The 22,737-nt window shown below is 39.3% G+C and overlaps 1 protein-coding gene across 11 annotated transcripts in view; it reads left to right on the top strand.

Moving 5' to 3' along the window:
- The window catches only part of CEP126 (centrosomal protein 126), a 101,103-nt gene that overhangs the window by 33,544 nt on the left and 44,822 nt on the right, over positions 1-22,737 (top strand). For 9 of the 11 annotated variants that reach the window (XR_008290747.1, XM_053204207.1, XM_053204212.1 and 6 more), the window contains exons 3-5: positions 1,579-1,724; positions 7,998-8,109; positions 18,955-19,153. Coding sequence is in view for 10 of the 11 variants with exons in the window: in XM_053204207.1 (XP_053060182.1) it covers positions 1,579-1,724; positions 7,998-8,109; positions 18,955-19,153 (457 nt within the window). In the remaining variant the exon portion in view is untranslated. Of the gene's footprint in view, positions 1-1,578; positions 1,725-2,462; positions 2,630-7,997; positions 8,110-17,602; positions 17,795-18,954; positions 19,154-22,737 lie in introns of all 11 variants that reach the window. The other 2 variants (XM_053204214.1, XM_053204213.1) reach the window with 2 other exon arrangements.

Genomic DNA, 22,737 nt, shown 5'->3' with positions numbered 1-22,737 from the left:
CAGACTAAGAACCACGACACGTGGAAACTACATGGCCGCTGCTATCCCCCTCTTCAGAGAGAAGGAAACCTTATGTTTGATCTGGAGTGTAAGCACTCTTTGGAGAAGAGAGAGATCTTTATCTTCGCTACCCCACGTCTCCAGGAAGGGAGACCTTTCTTTGCTTTACTATACTGCACTGTCTACACACACACTCTTAAGTTGGCTGTGAATGTCTTCATTCAGAGAACCTGGGCTGTGCAGAAATACGAAATATTTACAGAGAACTGTCTCCCAAAAACAAGACTCTGCCTTGTGTTTAGTCTTTTTACATCTAATAATTCTTAAAGCAGTTTGATGTAGGTCTCTCATTTAACTATGTTTTCTATCAGTTCTATTTTTTTTCTTCTTGTTTCTTCTTCCTTTCCTGCCTCCCTTTGAGTTAGTCAAAATATTTTCAATTTTACTGTTTTTGTAGTGGCTCCTCTAGGCATTATAATATTCATTCTTAACTATTTAGAGTTATAACTGGACCATTTCACATAAATATAAGGATCCTTCAACTTTATGATTCTGTTAGTCCCACCCCCATGTTGGCATCCTTTTGCTCATGGATTTTCTTTATGTCTGCATGTTATGAAGTTCTCAATACAGTGTTGTAATTGTTGCATCAAACCCACTATCTCCTACCTACCACTGGGGTAAGACCACTTAAATATACATATCCCTACTTCCCAGAAGTGTACTTCCCTAAATCTGAGTTATTTAGAGTAGAATAATGCTCCAGCCAGTGAAGGCCTTTGGAAGGATGGTTAATAGTAATGCATGGCACTAAAAATCTTAAAGACTTCTTACCTACCACCTCTCAGCCCCATGCTTTCTGAAGAGGAGAACCACTTGACAGTTTCTCAACCAGTGAATTGCAAGCCTCCTTTTCCATTTTTTTCATTGTCTAGCAAATAATTATTGAAACACACACATATTTTTCACAAGCAAAATTAATTTTTTTGAAACAGATGAAACTAGAGAATATAAACTCAAGTGCCCAGGTACAATCAGAAATAAATGAAATAGGAAAGTTAAGAAAAATAGGGAATGTGTGAATAGGAGTTCATACTTGACAAATCTTACATATTTTCCAGAGGAGGTGGAAATCAAGATTTTTACGTAAATTGCATGGATTTTTAGCATACTTCAGACTTATCATGACAGCCAATTTTAAACTTTTGGTCTAAAAGAAAAAAAGAAATATACAGCATTGTCCTGACTGCCCCATAATTTGTAAGACTGATTCTTTCACCAATGAATTAGCTCTTCACACTCCAGAAAATAGTAAAGAATGCTTCCACAGCAGGCTTTGGGAGGTGGAAACATGTATGTAGGCCTGCCAGGCCTGGATAAGGTTCTGGAATTACCACATATAAAGATATTAAAATTCTTATCTAAGGGCCTTTTTTTAAATTTGTTTCTAAGTAAGTAGACTTTTGAAATATGAAAACATCACTGTATAATAAATCACCAGTTTGAAGCTGTTTTCTGTATTGAGATTTTTAAAATTTAATCCCTAATTCAGTTATCTACTTTGTGTTTTAAATATAGAGCTTTTGAAGAGAAACGAAAAGAACAAGAAGAAAGAGAACAACAAATCAGAGAACAAATACTTCAACAAAGAAAAGAGAAGTTTGAAGAAGTCACTGAAAAATTCCAACGTGCCCATATTCCTCTTTCACAACGGAGGAGAGCAGGTACCTTAATCTCTAGAACAATCTGAGAGCAAAAATGAAAGTTATATCTAATATTCAATGTTGAGTAGGCAGTAAAATGATAAATTAAGAAAGAAAATATAGGGGCACATGGGTGGCTCAGTCAGTTGAGCGTCCAACTCCGACTCAGATCATGCATGATCTCACAGTTTTTGAGTTCAAGCCCTGTGTTGGGCTCTGTGCTGACAGCTCGGAGCCTGGAACCTGCTTCAGATTCTGTGTCTTCCTCTCTCTCTGTCCCTCCCCTGCTTGCCCTCTTTCTCCCCCTCAAAAATAAACATTAAAAAAGAAAATTAAAAAAAAAAAAAAAGGAAGTATAAATTCAAACTAAAAAAATATGCCTTTGAGTAATAAGGTTTTAACCAAATGAAAAATTGTAATTTGATTTAGCTTTAACTTGGAGAATATTTTGTTGGCTCTATTAGTAAATTTTGAAAGCTTGCAAGTTTGATTCTACTATATCCTGGCTCACAATGCTTTGTCTTTTTAAAACTGATTTAGTAAAAAGAAAATTTAACATTTAGGTTCAGTAAATTAGTGTCACATTCATTCTGGTATTCACATTTTGGTTCAAATTCCTGTTTGAGAAACATTTAAATAAAAATGAAGTGTACAAAGTGATACAATCCAACAATCTGAGACCTAGAAGCTATTAAGAATCTAAATATGAGTATGGTTGATTCTTTGGTATCACATCTACATTTTTTATACCTTAAATAGCAACACAGAATTAAGAATAAAATGTCAAAGCTTCAAAAAGAAAAGGACAGGCAGAACCTTTATGTTCAACAAACATACGTTGTACTACATTGTACTTAGCCCTGGGCTGAGACAGAGAGAAATCTAGTCCTACTCTACCATTAAAGATCTCACAGCTTATTTTGGAGGTGAGAATAATGTAAACAATGTCAATAAATACACTGATGATTGCTGTGGTAACAAAATATGTGAAGCTCTGTGTGAACACAGAAGGAAGAAAACTACAGCTGTACAGGGACATCAAGGACATTATCCCTGAAAAAATGACTTAATTTAAATCTTGAAGAATGAGCATTTTGCCATGCATAGAGAAAAAAATTTTTTAATCCCCAGTGGAAGGAAAAGCTTTCGCAAATAAATTATGTATTTTGGTGTATCCTGAAGCATAGGGTGGGGAAAAAGTGAAGAAAAATGAATGTAAGTCTAAAAAACTAAGTTAGAACCAGGACCCAAAGAGCTTTGCATATCATGCTAGGAATTTTGTCTTTCTCTAAAATGCAATCCACTTAAAGGTTTTTAATTGAAAATGAAGCCATTACTGTGTGTCACAGTGAGTAAGGGCAGGTGGTAACACCATTAAAAATAATAACAGCTTAAATATGGCGGGGTTTATTTCTCCCTCTGATAATATGAAGTCCTGAGGTAGGCAGTCACAGCTCGTTTGGGGACTGTGCAGTATCACTGGGAACTCCAATGCCTCTGTCTCTCAGCTCAACTATTCTTAGTTTGTGATTTATATCTTCACCCTCGTGGTCACATTGTACCTGCCAAAGCTCCAGCCATCATGCCATGTTGTAGGCATGAAGAAGGAAGAATTGTAAAGGAAAAAAAGTTGTACCTCTGAGCTCCTTTTAAATTATGTTCCTATAAATATCCATCTGTCTGCTTAGTGTAATTTACAATTGGCAACTTCATGTGCAGGGGGTACTGAAAAATGAAAAAAAAAATTTTTAAGGCTCTATTGCTACTCCTCTAATTATTAATGTAGGGTCTGTTGCCAAGGAAGAAAGGGAAAATGGATATTGGGTGGGAAACTTGGGGTCTCTACTATAATTAGATTTATTTGTTAGAAAGATAATTACAGTTACAACATGGATGTTGGGTTCCAGTAAAGACACTGAAGTAGATAGACTAGTATGAGACTATTTCATTATTTGTGGCAAGAGAGGTCCAGCTGCTAAATTAAAGCACTGTACTGGATGTGGAGGGAAGTGGTAATATATTCAGGAGATGTAATCAGTAGATTTCAGTTACAATCAATGGAAAGTGCCAAGGGTCCAGGTGGAGAACAGTGCCCTAGGATTTTGCAGAGAGCCTCACACGTTTTTAGACATTTTTACAGAATTAATGATTTTGGCAGATGATCATATTAATCAGGGTTATGGATGAATCAGATTACAAGTGTGAATGATCATTAAGTTTTAAATGTATTGATTTTGAGCCCCCTTTGGCTTGTCCAAATGGAGAAATCAAATCAGCAACTAGAAATGTGGGTCTGAAACTTAAGAACAAGATACAGAATAGAGATGTATATATTTAAGAGTCACTAATGAATGGAAATATAGTTGATAAATGAAGCCATGGGAAAGATAAACTAAACAACAGGATATAGACCATAGATTGAGGGTAGGGCCTAAAATAGAATCTTAACACATACCAGTGTATACTGTAGGTAGAGCAAGAAAAACCAAAAAATGGATTTTGAGAAGTCGTTGTCAAAATTAAAATATATATGTAAAACCTTGGTTTGTGAGCATAATTTGTTCCGGACACATGCTTATAAACCAAAGCACTCATATGCCAAAGTGAATTTCAAGAACCATTGGCTCAGTTCTGATCATGTGACATTTGGCATCACTCCTTTGTCTTGCAACGAGTTGCAGCAAGTGCAAGCCACTCATTTATCTAGTTAAAATTTATTAGAGAAATTTCATCTTACGGAACACTCACAGAACAAGTTCCCCGAAATCCAAAGTTTTACTGTATTTACATTTGCTTGTATTTGCATAAAGAAACAGTGAAAGAATATACAAGTGACCAAGGAGAGCAAGACTTCCAAATGTATCGTGTATATTTTTCACTTCTGAGTGTGAATATGTCACCTATGCAAAATGTCAAAATAAATTTTTTTTTAACGTTTATTTATTTTTGAGGCAGAGAGAGACAGATCATGAACGGGGGAGGGTCAGAGAAAGAGGGAGACACAGAATCTGAAACAGGCTCCAGGCTCTGAGCGGTCAGCACAGAGCCCAATGCGGGGCTCGAACTCACGGACCGCGAGATCACGACCTGAGCCGAAGTCGGCCGCCTGACCGACTGAGCCCCCCAGGCGCCCCTGTCAAAATAAAATTTTAAGAAAAGCCAGTGCTATCAGTGAAGAACAAGAACAAAGCTATGAAAGACTACTACTTAATTGACTGTTAGTTCACTTTATTCCCAAACCCTGAAGGCTAACCGCAAGCTCACCAGGAAGCCTGGTGGTCGGCTCTTCCCTGTGCTACAAAGAAGGGCAGCAGGCCGGGGGTTTGAATGAGGTCAGAAAACCGTTGGAGTGAGCATATTAGGGTAGAAGAACTGGAAAAACCAGAGCTCCTGGGCTCAATGAAGGAATGCAGCTGTGGTCTGCAGTAAGACTTGAAAAATAACAGGCTTCCAGTATCCCCAGCGCATGAGGGGTGGTAACCTGGAGTCGTTAGATTAACAGCAACAAGAAGCAGTCATGGGTGGTCGTACACTGATCTAAGGTAGTTTTCATTTTCTGAAGTATAACTGACATATAATATCCTATTCATTTCAGGCATTCATCATTGTGATTCTTTATTTTTATATGTTATTAAATGATCCTGACAATAAGTCTAGTTCCATCTGTCACCACACAAAATTCTAACAGCGTCACTGACTGTTCTCCCTGTGCTGTACATAACATCCTCATGACTTACTTATTTTACAACTGGATGTCTATACCTCTTAATCCAACCCCCCAACCTATCTCACACTTCACCAGCCCCTCAACCTTTGCCCTCCCTAGTAACAGTTTGTTTCCTCTCTCTGTGAGTCTGTTTGTTTTGTTCACTTGGTTTGTTCTGTTTAGATTCCACATGTAAGTGACATCATACAGTATTTGTCCACTGTCTGACTTATTTCGCTTAGCATAATGCTCTCTAGGTCCATTACATTGTCTCAAATGGAAAGATTTCATTCTTTTTTGATGGCTAAATAATATTCCATAATGTATATATACCACATCTTCTTTTTTCTTGAATTTTTTTTAACATTTATTTATTTTTGAGAGACAGAGCATGAATGGGGCAGGGGCACAGAGAGGGAGACACAGAATCCGAAGCAGGCTCCAGACTCCTAGCTGTCAGCACAGAGCCCAATGAGGGACTCAAACTCACCGAACTCTAAGATCATGACCTGAGCCGAAGTCAGACATTTAACCAACTGAGCCACTCAGGAGCCCCAGTATACCATATCTTCTTTATCCATTCATCTATCAGTGGACACAGGTTGCTCCCATTTCCTGGCTGTTGTAAATAATGCTGGGGTGAACATACAGGTACATCTGTGTCTTCAATGTAATGTCTTTGTTGACCTGAGTTAGCATTAAAATTAGTGTTTAGGCTCTCTTTGATAGGCATCAAGTGGTGAAGGTTAATAAAAGCAAGTCTCAGACTCTAATCTTGTATGACTAGACACAGAACATTCATACAGCTTGTTCAGTGAGCTGAATAAAGTCCCAGCTTTCTGTCCTTGTAGGTACTCTAACTATACCTTCTATGAGAGGTCTGCCGAGATACACACAGCCACATTCCAGAGACAGAACTGTGCCATCTGGCATTGGACATTGAGAAATGTTCCTGTATTAACGGTCAGACACAAGGCTGAGTAGACATCAAGACTCAGAGATCATCGATAGGGTAAAGGATATAGACCTCCCTGCATTCTTATTCCCTGTTCATGTAAAGGTAGGGAGTGATTAAAATATATTTATGAAAATGCACTTGTCTTGAATACTTTTAATTTCAACAAAGAAATCCCATTTTTAACATTCAGCAAGATATTCACCAGGCTGTTCTTTTCACCAACAAAAACCCATGTTAGACATTGAGTATACCAATTAGAAAACCAGTTGATATATAACACTTGACAATATCTGCCTCAAAAGGATTGGTCCTTTATGATTGGAATATCCTGCAAGCCCTGTCATACAGCTGTGTTCATCAGAATATTATGCCATCACCTCTTAATTAAGGAAATGGACTGTCTCTAGAGTTCCGTCTGAACTAAAGCATACATAATAATGTACTGGCTTTGCTTTAGAATTTTAAGGTAAATAACAAAGATTGCAATAATGAAAAAGCCTGAAAACATACAGGGTTTTTAAAGGAGAAGGAGGAAAGACAGTTTGGAGGTGTCTGTAGAGAGCTAGAAAGTCAGCTACCCTACCTCCAGGCCTTGAGTTTTCTGTAGTATGTGATGCAAAATAATGCCTCCATTTAAGCAGGTGAGTTTCCATTTAAGACAGCTGAGTTTCAACTTGACCACATAAGTGAAAGGGTATTTTGAGAAGTAGGAGAGGTTGAGTACGTTGAGACCAACGTGCCCAGGAAAAGGGCTTTGCAAAGTGGCTACTACGCACGCAAAGTAGAGTTGGGTAAGAGGTTGTACTGTGTAGCATGTCAACGAACGTCCACATGGTCTATGACCTCGAACAAGATACTTACCTTCTCTATGCCTCAGTTTCCTCCATTGCAAAATGGAGATTCAAAGAGCATCTGCCTCACAGGCTGTAGTGAGGATTACATTTGTTACAACATGCTCAAAAATAATGTCTGTAATGGTAAGTACTCAGTAAACATCAGCTGGTGTTTTTATACCTTCCCCTTTTCTTCATAAGAATATTAATAAATTTTGTCAGAAATTTATGGAGTCATGAGATCAAATACAGTGTGGTTTGCATGCCGGGATGAAGGGCCTGAACATTTCTCAGTTTTTTTTCCAGATAAATATTCTTAAAATTGGTGACGTGAATTTTGAGGTCACAGTTTCTCTTTGGGTAATTAAATATCTAAATTTAAAATATTTACACTATTCTAAAAAATATTTTCTTTTTTCAAAAGTTTTAAAGTATTTATTGGGACGCCTGGGTGGCTCAGTCGGTTGAGCGGCCGGCTTCAGCTCAGGTCATGATCTCACAGTTCGTGAGTTCGAGCCCCGCGTTGGGCTCCATGCTAACAGCTTGGAGCCTGGAGCCTGTTTCAGATTCTGTGTCTCCCTCTCTCTGACCCTCCCCCGTTCATGCTCTGTCTCTCTCTGTCTCAAAAATAAATAAAAACGTTAAAAAAATAAATAAAAAATAAAAGAAAGAGTTGCTTAAATAAATAAATAAATAAATAAATAAATAAATAAATAAAAAAGTAGTATTTATTATTGACCAGTTAGAATAGAAGATGAAGTGATTCTATACTATTTGATTTTTCTTTGTTCTCTTAGCTTTTCAAAAACCAGTTCCTCCTTTGGAAGAAGCCCTCAAACAAATTCAGGAATCCAACTTAAAATCAGAAGTAAACCTTCCCTCTTCCCATAGACCAACAGTAAATTGGAGGTAAGTAATCTATTATTATTATGTATAATTATTAATATGTAATAATTAAATAGCTTTCTATTACTGAGTTTGTAGGCCATTTCATCAGTTACTCCTCACCCTTGTAGAGTTTAATGTTTTATTTTCACAGATTAAATTAAGGTAGAGTAGAATATAAATTGCTTCCAGAATAAGGCAAAATTCTAATTTATTGTCTTTCGTATTACAGTGCTGCCTATGTTGAATAAATTTCTATGGAAACTATCATTCAAACCATTTTAAAATATTGATGTTCATTATTTATCTTTACTGCAAGGAAAAAATAGTGTTGAATTGTAGTGATATATTTTTAGATAAAAGGAGTAACTGTATGGGAAAAATGGGTGTTTCCTCATGGAGAATCTTTCCTGGGTGTCTTGAAAAAGGTAATGGCTTGTGGTTCCTCTCCAGGAGCTTAAATGAATTATTAGAAGCAATAGAGTCGATCAACCATCACACAGTGCCCTGTGACATCTTTTATGTCTCCATTTATTTATTATAAATGTTTATTAAAGCTACCACTTGCATAACATTAGTCAGGCTTTGTAAAGGGGATATGGGGAAGAAGAACGTGGTAAAATACAATTCCTAGTGTACAATCTAGGAGAGAAGTGTAATACTTCAAAAAGTATAGACTAGTACCCCAAGAGTAATGATAATAATATGTAATATTTATTTATATAAAGACATTTACAATGGAGACATTAATTAATGTTTATATTTTGCCTGTACATAATGTTATTTACTAAAGTACTTCCATTTTTAGAATATCTGTGGCCAGTAGTTCCCTTGATCAGAGCTAAGAACAATTCATTTTCTCAGTCTTCATTGTAGTTGAGGAAAGACCTCATGGAATAGAAGATTCTTCAACAAAGCTTTGAAGAGACTAGGGATTAATTATGAAATGAGTGAGCCCTGGTACTCCAGACAGAGAGGGATGAGTGTGTGTGCAGGACAAGAGTGGTAGAAGGAGTGATGTGCTCTGGGAAGGAGAGCACGTGGAATGCCAGAGCACAGAATCCCAGTAGCCTGTCCAGGCAGGAGACTGGAGGGGTAAATGCGTCTGTGCGCTAAGGAGTGCACACTTTATCCTGAGACTTCGAGACGAGTCAGTGAAGGATCTTAAGTAGAAGGGGGGGTAAGATCAGCTTTTCTCTTTTATCATTTATCATTCCAATCTACACATGTGGATAATGGATTAGAAGAGGACAAAACAGGAGGCTATTCCAATATGTCATTGAAATTATATGAGTTCATAGCTCGAGAGAAAGATACAGGCTTAAGTTGATTCAACACAGCTCATGGATGAGACGCAGCCATGGAGAGTGTGACCGTGATGGCAGGTGTAGGGCAGAGCCCTGAAGAATAGCAACATTTAAGGATGTAGAGAACAGGCCCACAAATAGGAACAGAAGGTTGACGTAGGACGGAGTGGGATCATGCAAACTAAAGAAGTGTGGAGTTTCCTGGAAAAAAAGCAGTTAGTAGAGTTCAAATGGCTTCCAGGGAGTTAGTGACATAAAAACTTGTTACCCTGACATGAAACAGGTGGCACATAAAAAAGGGGTGACAGAAAAGAGGTGGATAAAGGAAGTGCAAAGCCAACAAAGAATGACGAAGTGCCCCAGGTACTGAGAATAGAATCAGCATGACCGTGACCACCTCGGAGCTGAACCGGAAGCTCTGCAGCTGCTGTGGAAGAGGGCTGCTAGCCAGCCCGTGGTCCTGGGTAGGGGAGCATTGCTGAGGGCAGAGGTCAGGCTAAAAGGACAGTTCTCAAGTGCCTCTTCCCTCTGTCGTCCTGTCTCTTGTGCCTCCCATCAACCAAACTGAGCCATAAATCAGAAGGCAAAGGATCATTTAGTATCTGCCAAGCAGAGAGAAGTGGAGAAGCCCAGAAAGTGAATCTGGAGGGGAAAAGACAGTGTCCACTATAGAAGCAGTGCGTCTAGGGGCACCTGGGTGGCTCAGTCGGTTGAGCGTCCGACTTCGGCTCAGGTCACGATCTCGCAGTCCGTGAGTTCGAGCCCCGCGTCGGGCTCTGTGCTGACCGCTCAGAGCCTGGAGCCTGTTTCCGATTCTGTGTCTCCCTCTCTCTGACCCTCCCCTGTTCATGCTCTGTCTCTCCCTGTCTCAAAAATAAATAAAAAACGTTAAAAAAAATTTTAAAAAAGAAGCAGTGCGTCAACTATATTTCACAATAAAAAAGTCACAGTGGTGACTCTGTCAGAGTAGTTTCAGTGAAGTGATAGGCACAGGAAAGAGATTACTAGAAGTTGAAAAGACATGGAGAGCAAGAAAGTAAAGATAAGAAGCGTAGTTTGTCTTCAAAAGGAAAAGAGTGATAGAAGGATAGCCAGAAAAGATGTAGGGCCCAGTCAGGTCCCACAGACTGATGAGTAACAGAACGTGGTCTAGAAAGACAGAGGAGGGCAAGCATGTGGAGCATCTTACGTACCTAGTTTGAGCTGGACGAGGATTAGCATGGGTTACACTATGAGTGAGATGTGGTTCTCCTCTCGGGAAAGGTTTGCAGTTACGTTAGGACACACACATAACACTGTGTAAGGGGAGCTGTAACGGGAATATTAGCCAAGGGCAACGTATGAATCGCGAAGTTGGAAAGAAGTCCTAAAGGATGGGTGCACATTGTCTCATGAAGAAGCAGAGGCCGAGTGTAGGCCTGTTCAGGCCTGCAGTGTGGTAGGAGGAAATAGGACTCGCTCAGAAAGACAGGACTGTAGGGCATGTTGCTGGAAGGACAGGAGATGGTCCAGAAAATGGACTGAAATTGAATGTGAAATGTTTTTATTTCTGGCTAGGAAGTTTGAGCTTTGTTCTATAACTAGTAGAAAACCCATGCAGGTGATCGATCAGGGAGTGATCTCATCCTCTGTTGTTTTAGAAAGATAACTGGTATGAGTGTTGGAGAATGAAAAGGATGGAGAGACACTGAAGGCAAAGGGCACAAGACGAAATTAATGGGATGATCCCAAGGAGAGGTCGTCACTGCCAATGCTGGACTAGTACAATTTTGTATAGCGAGGAAATGATAGATCTGTTAAAGAATATAAATATTTTGAGTGATTAGAAGGAAAGGATGAGAGAAGAAGAAATGAAAATGCCTTTTCACAAAACAGAGAAGTGACATACAGAAATAAGAGTTTAAGAATGTTGATCGACTAGACATATACAAATTGGAGCACAGAGTGATTAGTGGCAGGAAAATCAGGAGGCACAGCCATGAATTTAAAAGGACTTATGTTAAAAGAAAGTTGAAAGAAGGAAAAGACATTTCATAAAAATAGATTATAGAAATTAGATTATGAGTTTGGTGTATGAGGGAATAAAGAAAATGAAAAAAACGAAATCAAAAGGAACTGAAATTTTGAGGTAATTTGGTGACTTTAAAAAGAAACAAAATGAAACAGTACTGGTTTGGTGAGATATTGCTGAATTTCATTTGAGGCTTCTAGGGGCGCCTGCATGGCTCAGTCGGTTAAGGCTCCGACTTAAGTTCAGGTCACGATCTTGCGGTTCCTGAGTTCAAGCCCCACGTCGGGCTCTGTGCTGACAGCTCAGAGCCTGTATCCTGCTTCGGATTCTGTCTCCCTCTCTTTCTCTGCCCTTCACCCAGTTGTACTCTGTCTGTCAAAAATAAACATTTTTTTTTAATTTTTTAAATAAGTAAATAAATTTCATTTGAGGCTTCTGAATTGAGGGGATAAATAGCCAAGTAGAAATGTATAAAAACAATTTGACCTAAGATGAAATGAGAGATCAAGCTATAGAAATACATTTGAAAGTCATGATTATGTATATTGTTGCTTGTTACATGTACTAGTGTCTCCCCAACCGGATGTGATAAAGGCTCGATGTCACACGTGCAGGTGCTGTGCCAGTGGTGTTCCTGGCTCAGTGCTGTGCATGTTGGAGGCGTTCAGTAAATACTTGGAGTGGAGAGACGTGAACACTCCTCAGAGAGTATGAGCTTGATCTGAAGCTTAATTGACGAGGAGGGTATTCAGGAAAGGCAAACACTGGGAGGGAACCACAGACGAGGGAACAAGTCGTGTGTGGAAGGGCATGATGCCATGAAAGAGCATGTTGTGTTACGGGACTGAGCACAGTTCGGCCTGTCCGGTGTGCACACAGAGAGGAGTTGGGGCAGATAGGCTGGCTGAAAGGAAGCCACAAGTTAACTCATCAAGGGCCTTGTTAAAGAGTCTGTCCTAAAAACAATTACTGAATGAAACATTCCACGCGTATACTTCAGAATGACTGTCAGAATGGACAAAAGTAGGGTAAGGCTAACGGTGGGAAAATCAGGTCAAGTGATACTTAGTGAAAATGAAGACCTCGTGAGAGCTGTTTAGGAGGTGGAATCGAACTGGAACCAGGGGTTCAGGAGGAGTGAAAGGGACGGAGATTGGTCAGTTACGAGGTAGTGACACCGTTTATCAAAAGGATTGTTAAGGAAGGAGAGGCTTAAGGGACAGAGCAACTGGCAAGAGGATAGCAAACTGTCGGGACACATGTAGGATATTCCCAAGTCAGTTTCTCATGGTTAGAAATCTCAGCCACAAATATAGATGTGATCGTTGCCAACAAATGGATGGAATTAAAGACGTGGCTCATGAGTTCAGCTAGGCCATCGGACTCCCACAGCTACAGCAAGCCGGGTTTGGCTTCACTTAGAGGACAGAGCACACTTCATGGCAACGGACAAGATTCTATTTCAATAGGAGGAGTCCTCGTGGCTCAGCACAAAGCGGTCAGTCTTTGCTATGCCCCTCGCCCCTCGAGTGACATCTCACCTGTAAGGAAACAAGGTCCCAGTGGGTGGGCGTAGAGCCACCCTGGCAGAAACCCCATCTCCCAAACAGGAACCAGTATTTCTGGCGATGGCTCCAGAGCAGCGATGCCGCCGAGGTCCATGTGAGACACGTGTCCAGGTACACGAGTTACCACACTCAGGGAAACCCAGAGCTGTAGCTTGATGTCAGCTAGCTGTGGTGTATCCAACCAGTCCTCTGGATTGTACGCAGGGTAGGGACGGAGAAGCAAGGAAGTGGGTCATGTGACTCTCAAAAAATCCCAGCAAGATAAAAAAAGTGATTCTTTCTGTCAAGAGTACAGCTTGTAAAAACTCACCAAAATGCATAGTTGTTTTTTTAATTTAAATGAAGTTTCAGAACTTTACTGGATTTCAATACATTAGCTTTTACATCAAAACTTTATAAATTAAAATTAGAGTTCAGACTGTATCTTTTTAACAGAATTACCTGGAGTAAGGAGATAAAATAATTGTATCTCTTTTAACCTTTTGGAAAGTTTTTTTAGTTTTACAAACACATTTAAAAAATCATTTTTTTTTTATGTTTATTATTTTGAGAGAGACAGAGCATGAGCGGGGGAGGGGCAGAGAGAGAGGGAGACACAGAGTCGGAAGCAAGTTCTAGCTCCAAGCTTTCAGCACAGAGCCCGACGCGGGGCTCAAACTCACTGACTGCGAGATCATGACCTGAGCCAAAGTCGGACCCTTAACCGACTGAGCCTCCCTGGCACCCCAACAGATCGCTTTTAAAGCAAGAGTCCATTTCAGTGTTTAGCCATTCTCTGGATTTTAGAAGCGAAGTACCAGTCTAGATGAGCATCCCTAAGGGCGTGCAGACCCACAGCATACGTTCCTAGTCTTGGTTATGCTGGAGATTTTGTCTTGCAGTGTTAGGTTAAGCAAATCAGATTAATTCTCTTTGGAACTTATTCTCCCAACACTTATTGTAATGGCAAAGTGTTTACCAGATACTTAATGAGGTGGTTTGTGAAAAATACCATCTAATTCAAAAACACTATTGCTACTGAACACCAGATTGCACTGTGTAGTAGTCAGTCCCTTAGGGTATTTTTTTAAATTGTGGGTCATTTTCTGATTCCCATTTTGGGGGTTCTTAAATCTTAGCAAGCATTACCAGTAATATGTACCAAAAGTCCTTTTAAACTTTATTTATTTTAAAAAAAATTTTTTTCTGGGTAGAAAAAGAGAGTGAGAGCGAGCAGGGGAGGGACAGAGAGAATCGTAAGCAGGCTCCACAGTCAGCACAGAGCCCACCTTGTGGCTCCATCTTGCGAGCCATGAGAATATGACCTGAGCTGAACTCAGGAGTGGGACGCTTAATGGACTGAGCCACCCAGGTGCACCTAAACTTTCTTGAAAGTTTGAGCAATTGGCTGTGTTTGAACAGTAAAATAATAATCCAGGATCAAGCTGTGAGTGCCCAGAAGGGAGACTGTGCTAGGTGCAGTGTAAAAGCTATGGTCTTTCTTCCCCCGCTGTTGATAATCAAGGTATGAAGTCAGAATGCTTTAAGCTTAGGAAACAGCCGCTGACAAGTTTTGGTTACAAGTTTTGGCTGCTGTAAAAATGCAAAAGAAATTTTTTTGTACTTTTTTTTCATTTAATTGGAATAATTTTTAAGTTTCTGCAAGTAAGGTAATTGTAAATTTAAAGCAGTAAGCATTTATTGGTGAATAATATACATATTCCCATTCCAAGAAATATAAGTAAATGAAGTTGAAATAAATTCTTTAAAGTTTACTATAAAATAATCCAGTGTATAAAGGACAAGCAAAGAGAGGAGCTCAAGAGGGAACGTGAGAAGGAACACCCGGGGACGTAGGGAAATAACCAGGAGAGCAATGGCATGAAGACCAGGGGATTCCAGTCGGGAAGTGTCCGTGTTTGCACCTATTCGGTCAGTTCGTCAATCACGAGCGAGAGCTGGGCCCCGAGCAGCGGAGGTGGAGGTCAGCTGGCAGCGGCTGAGGGACAAGTGGGAGTCGAGGCAGGGACAGCAATAGACTTTCAGAGTACTTGGCAGGAAGGGGAAGATGACAGACATTTACAGGAGCTTTTAGGGTCCGGGAGGAATTTAGAGTAATAAAAAATCCCAATCGTTTAGTATAAAAGTAATATGCATTTTTGTATACAGGTTTTCCTTGCTCACAGCTTTCTCTTCCCACGAACCAGTTGTTATCCTTTGTGATATCAGATATTTTCAATAAAAAAGGCTCTTTAGTACTAGAAATGAAAGGCTAGACCTTTTTTGCTCAACAGTGTACAGTTCTTTAGAGTCTTAGAAGAGATGAAGTATCAGAATAACTTTGATTTCCCTGTAGCAAACGTAGCTAGCACTACACCCAATCTGGGCTAGGACCATTAAATAGCACACATCATCTTTGTTTTATGAGACGTGCTCTCCATTCTAAACTAGAGTATATCATTTTCATATGCTATTGTAATATATTCTTTTGACCATGACTTCATGACATCTATACCCATGTATGTATATATGCATACATATATATATACATATATATATGTATATATATATATGCACTCACACACACACATAAATGTTACGTATTTAGAAAACAAATGTATACAGAGAAATTTTATAATTTGTATATAACAAATTTACAGAGAGAGCACTATGGCTTACTTATTAAAAAGGTGAATTTTTCTCCACAGATAACAGTATTAAATAATATGTATGAAAATGTTTTGTAAATTATAAAGTGCTATACAAATATGAAATATCAGGATATTGAGGATCAGGTATTAATAGAAATACTTATTTGTACTATTTATTGAAAATATGATTAAGCTACAAATATTGTCACATCAAAAATACATTGCATGTGGAATATAAACCTAAAATGTGTTAAGGAATAAAGTAATGCCAAGAAGTAGGGAGCATCCAAGGAAATTGATTCTATTGGTACTCAAACACAATTGTTCTAATGTGGAAAATATCAGTGGCAGATAATAACAGTACGATGTTGGTAATGTGATAATCTAAAGGAAAAAAATTGTATGAAAAACTGGAGGGCATTCAATGCTGAAGCATCAAGAACAATCAGAGAAATAAATCCATATGAAAATAGAAGTTGCTCAGGAAGTAATGAGATATAAGAATATTAATAAGGAACTAACATTAAAAATACAAGTAATCAGCCTTCCATCATGAGCAAATCTTTATCACAAGGATAACTTACTTCACCCTTCTGGTAGATAAAAGGTAAAAGAAGCTGTATTTCCCCCAAATTAAAGTTTTATACTTTAAAATGATGATGTTAGATATCTATCTCCAATATCCATGTATTTGTGGTGAGACAGGTGATCTTGAGCCACATGCAACCCTGAGAAATCTGGTCACAGCCCAGCCGTGGTCCACTGGACCTCTGTTTTCCTTCCATACCAGTAATGTAAATCAGATTTTTCTAGCCCATGTTCATTATCCAGTTGACTGTCAGGCCTCCAAGAGGTGAAAGTACTCTTTCGAGGAAAGAGAAAAGGGGTCGTGAATAAACTACACACAGCTCTCCCCACATGTGCAAGGACGCTGGGTGATGAGAAGAGTGTCATGCATGGACCCTCAGGACCAAAATATGATACGAATCAAGAGCCTAGAGACAGCCTAATGAACATCAACAACAAAAAACATCTTAATGAGGCTGTCTCTCTACCTGCCTGTCCAAATGCTTTTCCACCTGTGCAGATCCATTCCTGCCTGTCCAGCTGTTCCCACACCTTATCCCTGCTTACCTGTTCAGCTGTCTCCTGTGCGGGCCCCACTGCTATCCCACCGTTCCCAGATCCTCCCTAGCTGTCCCACTGTTTCTACCCCCGACCAGCCCCAAGCCCTGCCTGTCCGCCTGGCTGTCCCCTCTGTTCCTCCGAAGACCTTTTTACCAGCCCCAATACTGTCCTCCCCGGTCACGTATCTTCCTCACCCCCCAGCCCCAGTAACCACCAGCTTTTCTAGCAGCTTCCCCCGTCTACCAGCCCCAATGCCTTCTGGCCAACCTGACCGTGTGCCCCACCCACCCCGAAGTTCTGTGGTCATCCCTGATCCTGACTCACAAGGCCAGTTATTCTGCAAAACTTTCAGACCCAGACATTGCCCCCCACGGCATTGTACTCCAGCCACTCTAATGCCTGCCCTTGTTCGTCGTTCCCTTCCAGCTCGACTGGTTGTATCCCCAGTCCCCATGGAAGCTCTCCCTGCTTTGAAGCCTTCCTGTTTACCCAGTCAGCCAGCCCCTCATCAGCCAGCCCCCACTCTCCCTGATACCAGTCTGGTGCCTGCACATCCCACTATCTTAGATCCTTTCCGGTCAGCCCAGCGGTCTGTTCCACAAACCACAACATTGTCAGATCTGTCCCAGGCCTTTGTAGACCATCCTCTGGCCTCAGTCCCCTGCCATCTGCCTCCCTGTCACTCTCCCTGCTCCTCTTTGTCTCCATCACCTTCCACTTCCACATCCTCTCCATCCATTCTGTCCTCTCCCTTCCTCTCCTCTCCCACTTCTCCATCCCTACCCCCTTCATCCACCCCTCTTTTTTCCTCACCTCTGCATTCAGCTCCCTCACCATATTTGCCTCCAACATGTTTAAATTTTCCCTTTCCAGCCTGTCCTGTTTCTTCCTCCTTTCCCCCCGTGCTTTACTCTCCCTCTCTTCCTGCCTCCCCATCTCCTTTTATTCCTGTTCATCCCCTCAACCCTCCTCCCTGGGGGAAGAAAGTAGAGAAGAGAAGAGAAGCAAGTGGAATAGAGAAGAAAGAAATAGAGAAGAAAAAGTTGAGAGACGTCAACCTTAAAGGTAAATAAATTGAGTTTATCAGATATTTTGTAGATTTAGCAACATTCTGTTTGGGAAGGGTGACTGAAGGGGAAGGAAACTGTAAGAGTAGGAAGCCTACAAGGAAGAGAGAGAAACATACTCCCAGTGCTCAGGGGCTTGCATTAAATACCCTCCCTGTGGTCACAAGAGGGTAGTCAGGAATCTAGGCCCTGACTCTTCCATTTGTCCAAATAAAGACATATATGCGTATTGGAGATAGGTATATGGTACATGTGGCCGTGTGTCCTCTAAACATTTTTATCCTCACTCAATGAGGAATAATGCAAGTGAATTGGGAATAAAGCCCTTGGGGTCCATTCCACTGGCTATAATGCAGCAGCAGTCAGCTCTTTGGTATACTTCCTCCCCATCCCCCTGAAACACTGCTCCTTTGTTCTTTGCTTTTCACTGTGTGCATATGCTGAAATCGAACATGCTGTAAGTTTCCAGAAGATGCAGAATTTTCATAGAAGGTGATGTCACCCACTAATAATTTGTGGGTGCACTCGCGCACTAGAAGTAGACCCTGTACTAAAGATACCCTTTCTGTGGCGTGAAAACCATGTTTACATTTGTAAACAAGTGTGTATACTGTCCTCCCTTAAGTAAGACCCAGGCTCCCAAGCCTAGTAAAGTAGGATGGAAATTCCTGCCTCCCCTGACAGGCAATTTTCATATTTTCTGTCTGCTTGAATCCTCAACGAACTTTATTTGGGTTATAGGAATACCTACCAGCTATCCCATTGACTCAGAACTAAGGGTAATACAGCATATTCTTATCCAGATAGGAATGCTCTTAAAGAACTAAGGATTGACTCTACATATCTATAGGAATTCCTTCTACCTCTATCCCGAACAATAGAGGAATAACATTTAATAATCAAAGCCGTGAATAATGGGGTATTCCCACGTCAAGGTGGAGTACTTTATTGGCACTATAATCCCACACCCATTTTATTCTGTTGACTGCCTTAAATTCCCCTTCCAGTATCCTTACATGTGATTATCTGAACACACACACACACACACACACACACACACACACACACACACACCCCAAACATAAATGTGTCATTTATATATAGAGAGAAACTAACTTTATTTAAATGTACTAAATATTTTTTGTGTATGGTTCACAGAGCTATAGATAATGCCTTGCCTTCATCATTGTCAAAAAATGGTCACAAGCATCAGAAACATCTCTTATCCAAAATCAATTGTGATAAAGAAATGAAGGAAAACAACAGGGCAAACTTGGCTACTAACAAAGATGCGTTCCAGCTTAAACTGGAAGAAACTCAGAAACTCCTAGAAGATCAGCATCTAAGCAGTTTGCAAGTATGAAACTATAAATGTTAATATTTTAATATCTAGTAATAATTCTGTCCCATCTCTGCATATTCTACACTAAAGAAAAGTATGCCATTCACCGAGGATAGCACATGGATGAATCAACACAAATTCATCACAGATACTACAGAAATAATTTTTTAGATTTTTCTACCTTTTGTTCACTTTTCACTCTGCTTTCTCTATTCTTTTGCCATCTCTCATATTTGGAAAAATATGTTTTATGAATGTTATTTTCTGATCAAAAATGAAAGCTATTTTAAGTAAAATGTAACATAAGTATCATTGTTAGACACTGGATTATAAAAAGCATCTTTAAAATTTATAATACATGTGGACATTAGGTTCTTAATGAAAATATGTCGCAATTAGCTAGAAATGGCATTTCTGTTCTAGCTCTCTGATCAGGCATTCACTTTGTTTTCTTTCCCCACAAATGAGTATGAGTTTCAGCTCATTTTCTTGAAACGTTTGCGCACTTTATTTTTCATGAGTAACTACACACCTTTATGGGATTCTTAATAGGCTGGTATCAAGATTAAATTCATAACCTTGGCCTGATTTATCCAATAACTAACCAATTGTGACAAAGCTAAAAAATAGCAAAGCAGGAGACTTCTGGCTATGATGAAATGCCTTCCTGCTGTAAACAACCATAATTCTGAATAAAGTATCTGAAACAGCTGTGTCTAGACATTAGCCAACAGGCACTATCAGCTGTGATCTCAAAAACAGGTGAACAAATGAGAGGAGCCCTATACTCACTTAGGCTTTTTAACTGGACATATTCTCTGGACGAGCCTCAAAAAAATCCACAGCTAACCCACTCTCTGTCTCTTAAAGACTAAAATCTAGTCAGACAACATAAGGTCCATGATGTCCAATATTCCATCAAAACTTACCAGACACGTAAAAAAAATAAAAAAATAGGGCCCATAACCAGGAGAGAAATTAGTCAATATAATCAGTTACACAGAGGGCAGAGATGAAAGATTAACAGGCAGGGAATTTAAAACTGTTTTTGTAAATATTTTTAGGGAATTAAAGTAAAAATGATTCTGTTGGAAAAAGATATTTTTTAAAGAACCAAATAGACCTTCTAGATCTGAAAAATATTTGAAATGAAAATTTCACTGGGTGGACTTAACAGTGCAAGCATTACAGACAAAAAAAAAAAAAAATCAGTGGCCTTGAATACATGGCAGTAGAAATGATCCATATTGAAGCATTGTAAGAAAAAAGACAGGAAAAAAATGAACAGAATCTTGAGATGACATCAAGCAGTCTAACATACATTTAATTAAAATCCCAGAGTATTAAAAGAAATAATGGCTGAAAATGTCTCAAAGTTGGCAAAACTGTAAATCCTCAGATCCAAATAGCTCAGCAAGCTCCCCAAAGGAGAAGTATGCACACGTGTACACACTCACACACACCCTGCAAAGGCGCATCAACATTCAGTGCAGCTACACAACACAGGGAATGTAGTCAGTGGTGTGATAGCTTTGTGTGGGGACTGGGGAGGCCACACTGGTGGTGAGCACGGCATCACATACAGATTTGTGGACTGTGTTGTACACCTGAAACTAATGTAGCATTGTGTGTGTCAACTGTACCCATTTAAAAAATTATTTTGAAAAATTTACCTAGAGAGAGAAAAAGATCCACCTACACATGTGGGTGAACAAAGACAAGACAGACCACATTAACTGCAGGACAGAAGGCAGCAAAGCATTTTTAAAGTTCTGAGAAAGAACAGAAAACTTCCAACCTAGAATCCCGTATCCAGCTAACAGTATCCTTCTAGAACAAAGGCAAAATAGGCATCCTAAACAAGCTGAACACCACTGTGCTACACCAGCATCTGAGCTAGAAGAAATGCCACTGGAAGTTTTTCAGGCAGAAGGAAAATGATACCAGATGAGAACACAGTTCTGTAGTGACAGCAGATTAATGGTGGTTAGTGGTGGACAGGTACGGACTTTCACGTTAGATATGGTGGGTCTGGGTGAATAATTCGTCAAAATCCATCAAACTATATACATTTAAAATGCATTTAGTAGATAAGTTTACCTCAATAAGGTTGATTTTAAAACTAAAACACAGAAATACTGAAAGACAACAATAAATTAGTACAGCTACATCAGTAACTTACAAGCAGAAGTTGAAGCTGATTATAGGTTTCATTTCTTAGGTATGAGAAAAAATCTGGGGGAAAAGATAGTTTAGTGAAATCAGAAATTACTAAACTTCTTTCCAGGTGCTTTGGGATATGAGGCCATCAGAGACCTATGACAACAGAAATCTTAGAGCCATGAATATCACACATACATCTAGAAAGACCCTCAAACCCAGATTTCTACATCTTATTACATGTAAACTCAAAGGAAGCCCTCCTGGGTTTCCTTATCATTGTCTATTAAAACAGCTCATCTGCAGAAACAGGCATTGAAGGACCTAAGCTCTGTTTTGTTCTCCCGATTAGGCTAGTGACCGACCATCGCTTTAAAAAGACCCCATAGTCCTGAAGGATGTGAGAAGTAGGTGGTAAACGCTAGGAATATCAAACTCTCATGGATCTTTTTCAAAACTTACTTCATGATAATATATCAATAAGCATCAACTATACAAACTAAAATATTTTTATTCTGTAATCAGTTTCCTGGGTTTCTTCATTTATTTAATGGGCTAGAAAAATAGTATATTTTTGTTTAGGATCAGAATATTTAAATTTTCTAGAATTCATGAAAAATCTTTGAGGACAATGATTTCCTTTTGAGTCCATTTAACTTTTTGCCTAGGATTTACAATCTAAAATCCTCTTGAATATATTTATTGATATGTGATACAGATCAGTACATTCTAGGTATATGTGAGAAATTAGAAATATCTTTAAACATATACCATACTTTGAAGTAATCATGAAATTTTATTAAAGACTGATAAGTTCCATTAAATTTCATTGAAATAGTGATGAGAATGTCTATGAAATTCATAGAAATTATTACTGTTTTAAGTCTCAGAAAAGGAGTCATTAAAATCCAGAATTCTCAATTCTACATCCACATTAGAATTACCTGGGGAACTTTAAAACAAAAATACCAATACATGAACCCCGTACCAGTCTTAAAGCAGCAGGACCCAGGCCTAGTTATTTCTACGAAGCCCCTTATGTGACTGCACTATGCAGCCGGAGTGGAGAACTCGACTGTATAGACCACAAGATTAATTGTTATACTAAGATGTAGCCCTACCTACAGGAAGCTCATGTTAGGGTCACAGAACTGTAGGGATCTCATGCAAATCCAGTGAAGGTTTCAGGGGAAAAAATACCATTTGTAAATAACTATTTTTCAGAATTTTCACTTGCTGTTATGAAACTTTCAAGAAACTCAATACTCCAAATGGAATAGCAATAGCAAAATTATTTTCTAAGCTAGAACTGTGACTAGAATAATTAGGTAGTTAGTTCAGGTGTAGAAATTAAAGCAAACACACTTTATTGTAAGTCTTTGTTGGCTCCCTCTTTTTCACTCTGAGGACTACTCCAGGGATATAGACTATTTATATAC

Source organism: Acinonyx jubatus, chromosome D1 (assembly GCF_027475565.1).
Source record: "Acinonyx jubatus isolate Ajub_Pintada_27869175 chromosome D1, VMU_Ajub_asm_v1.0, whole genome shotgun sequence".
Lineage (NCBI taxonomy): Eukaryota > Metazoa > Chordata > Mammalia > Carnivora > Felidae > Acinonyx > Acinonyx jubatus.
Note: the sequence above shows the minus strand (reverse complement) of the source record. Positions and strands in the feature narration are given on the sequence as shown.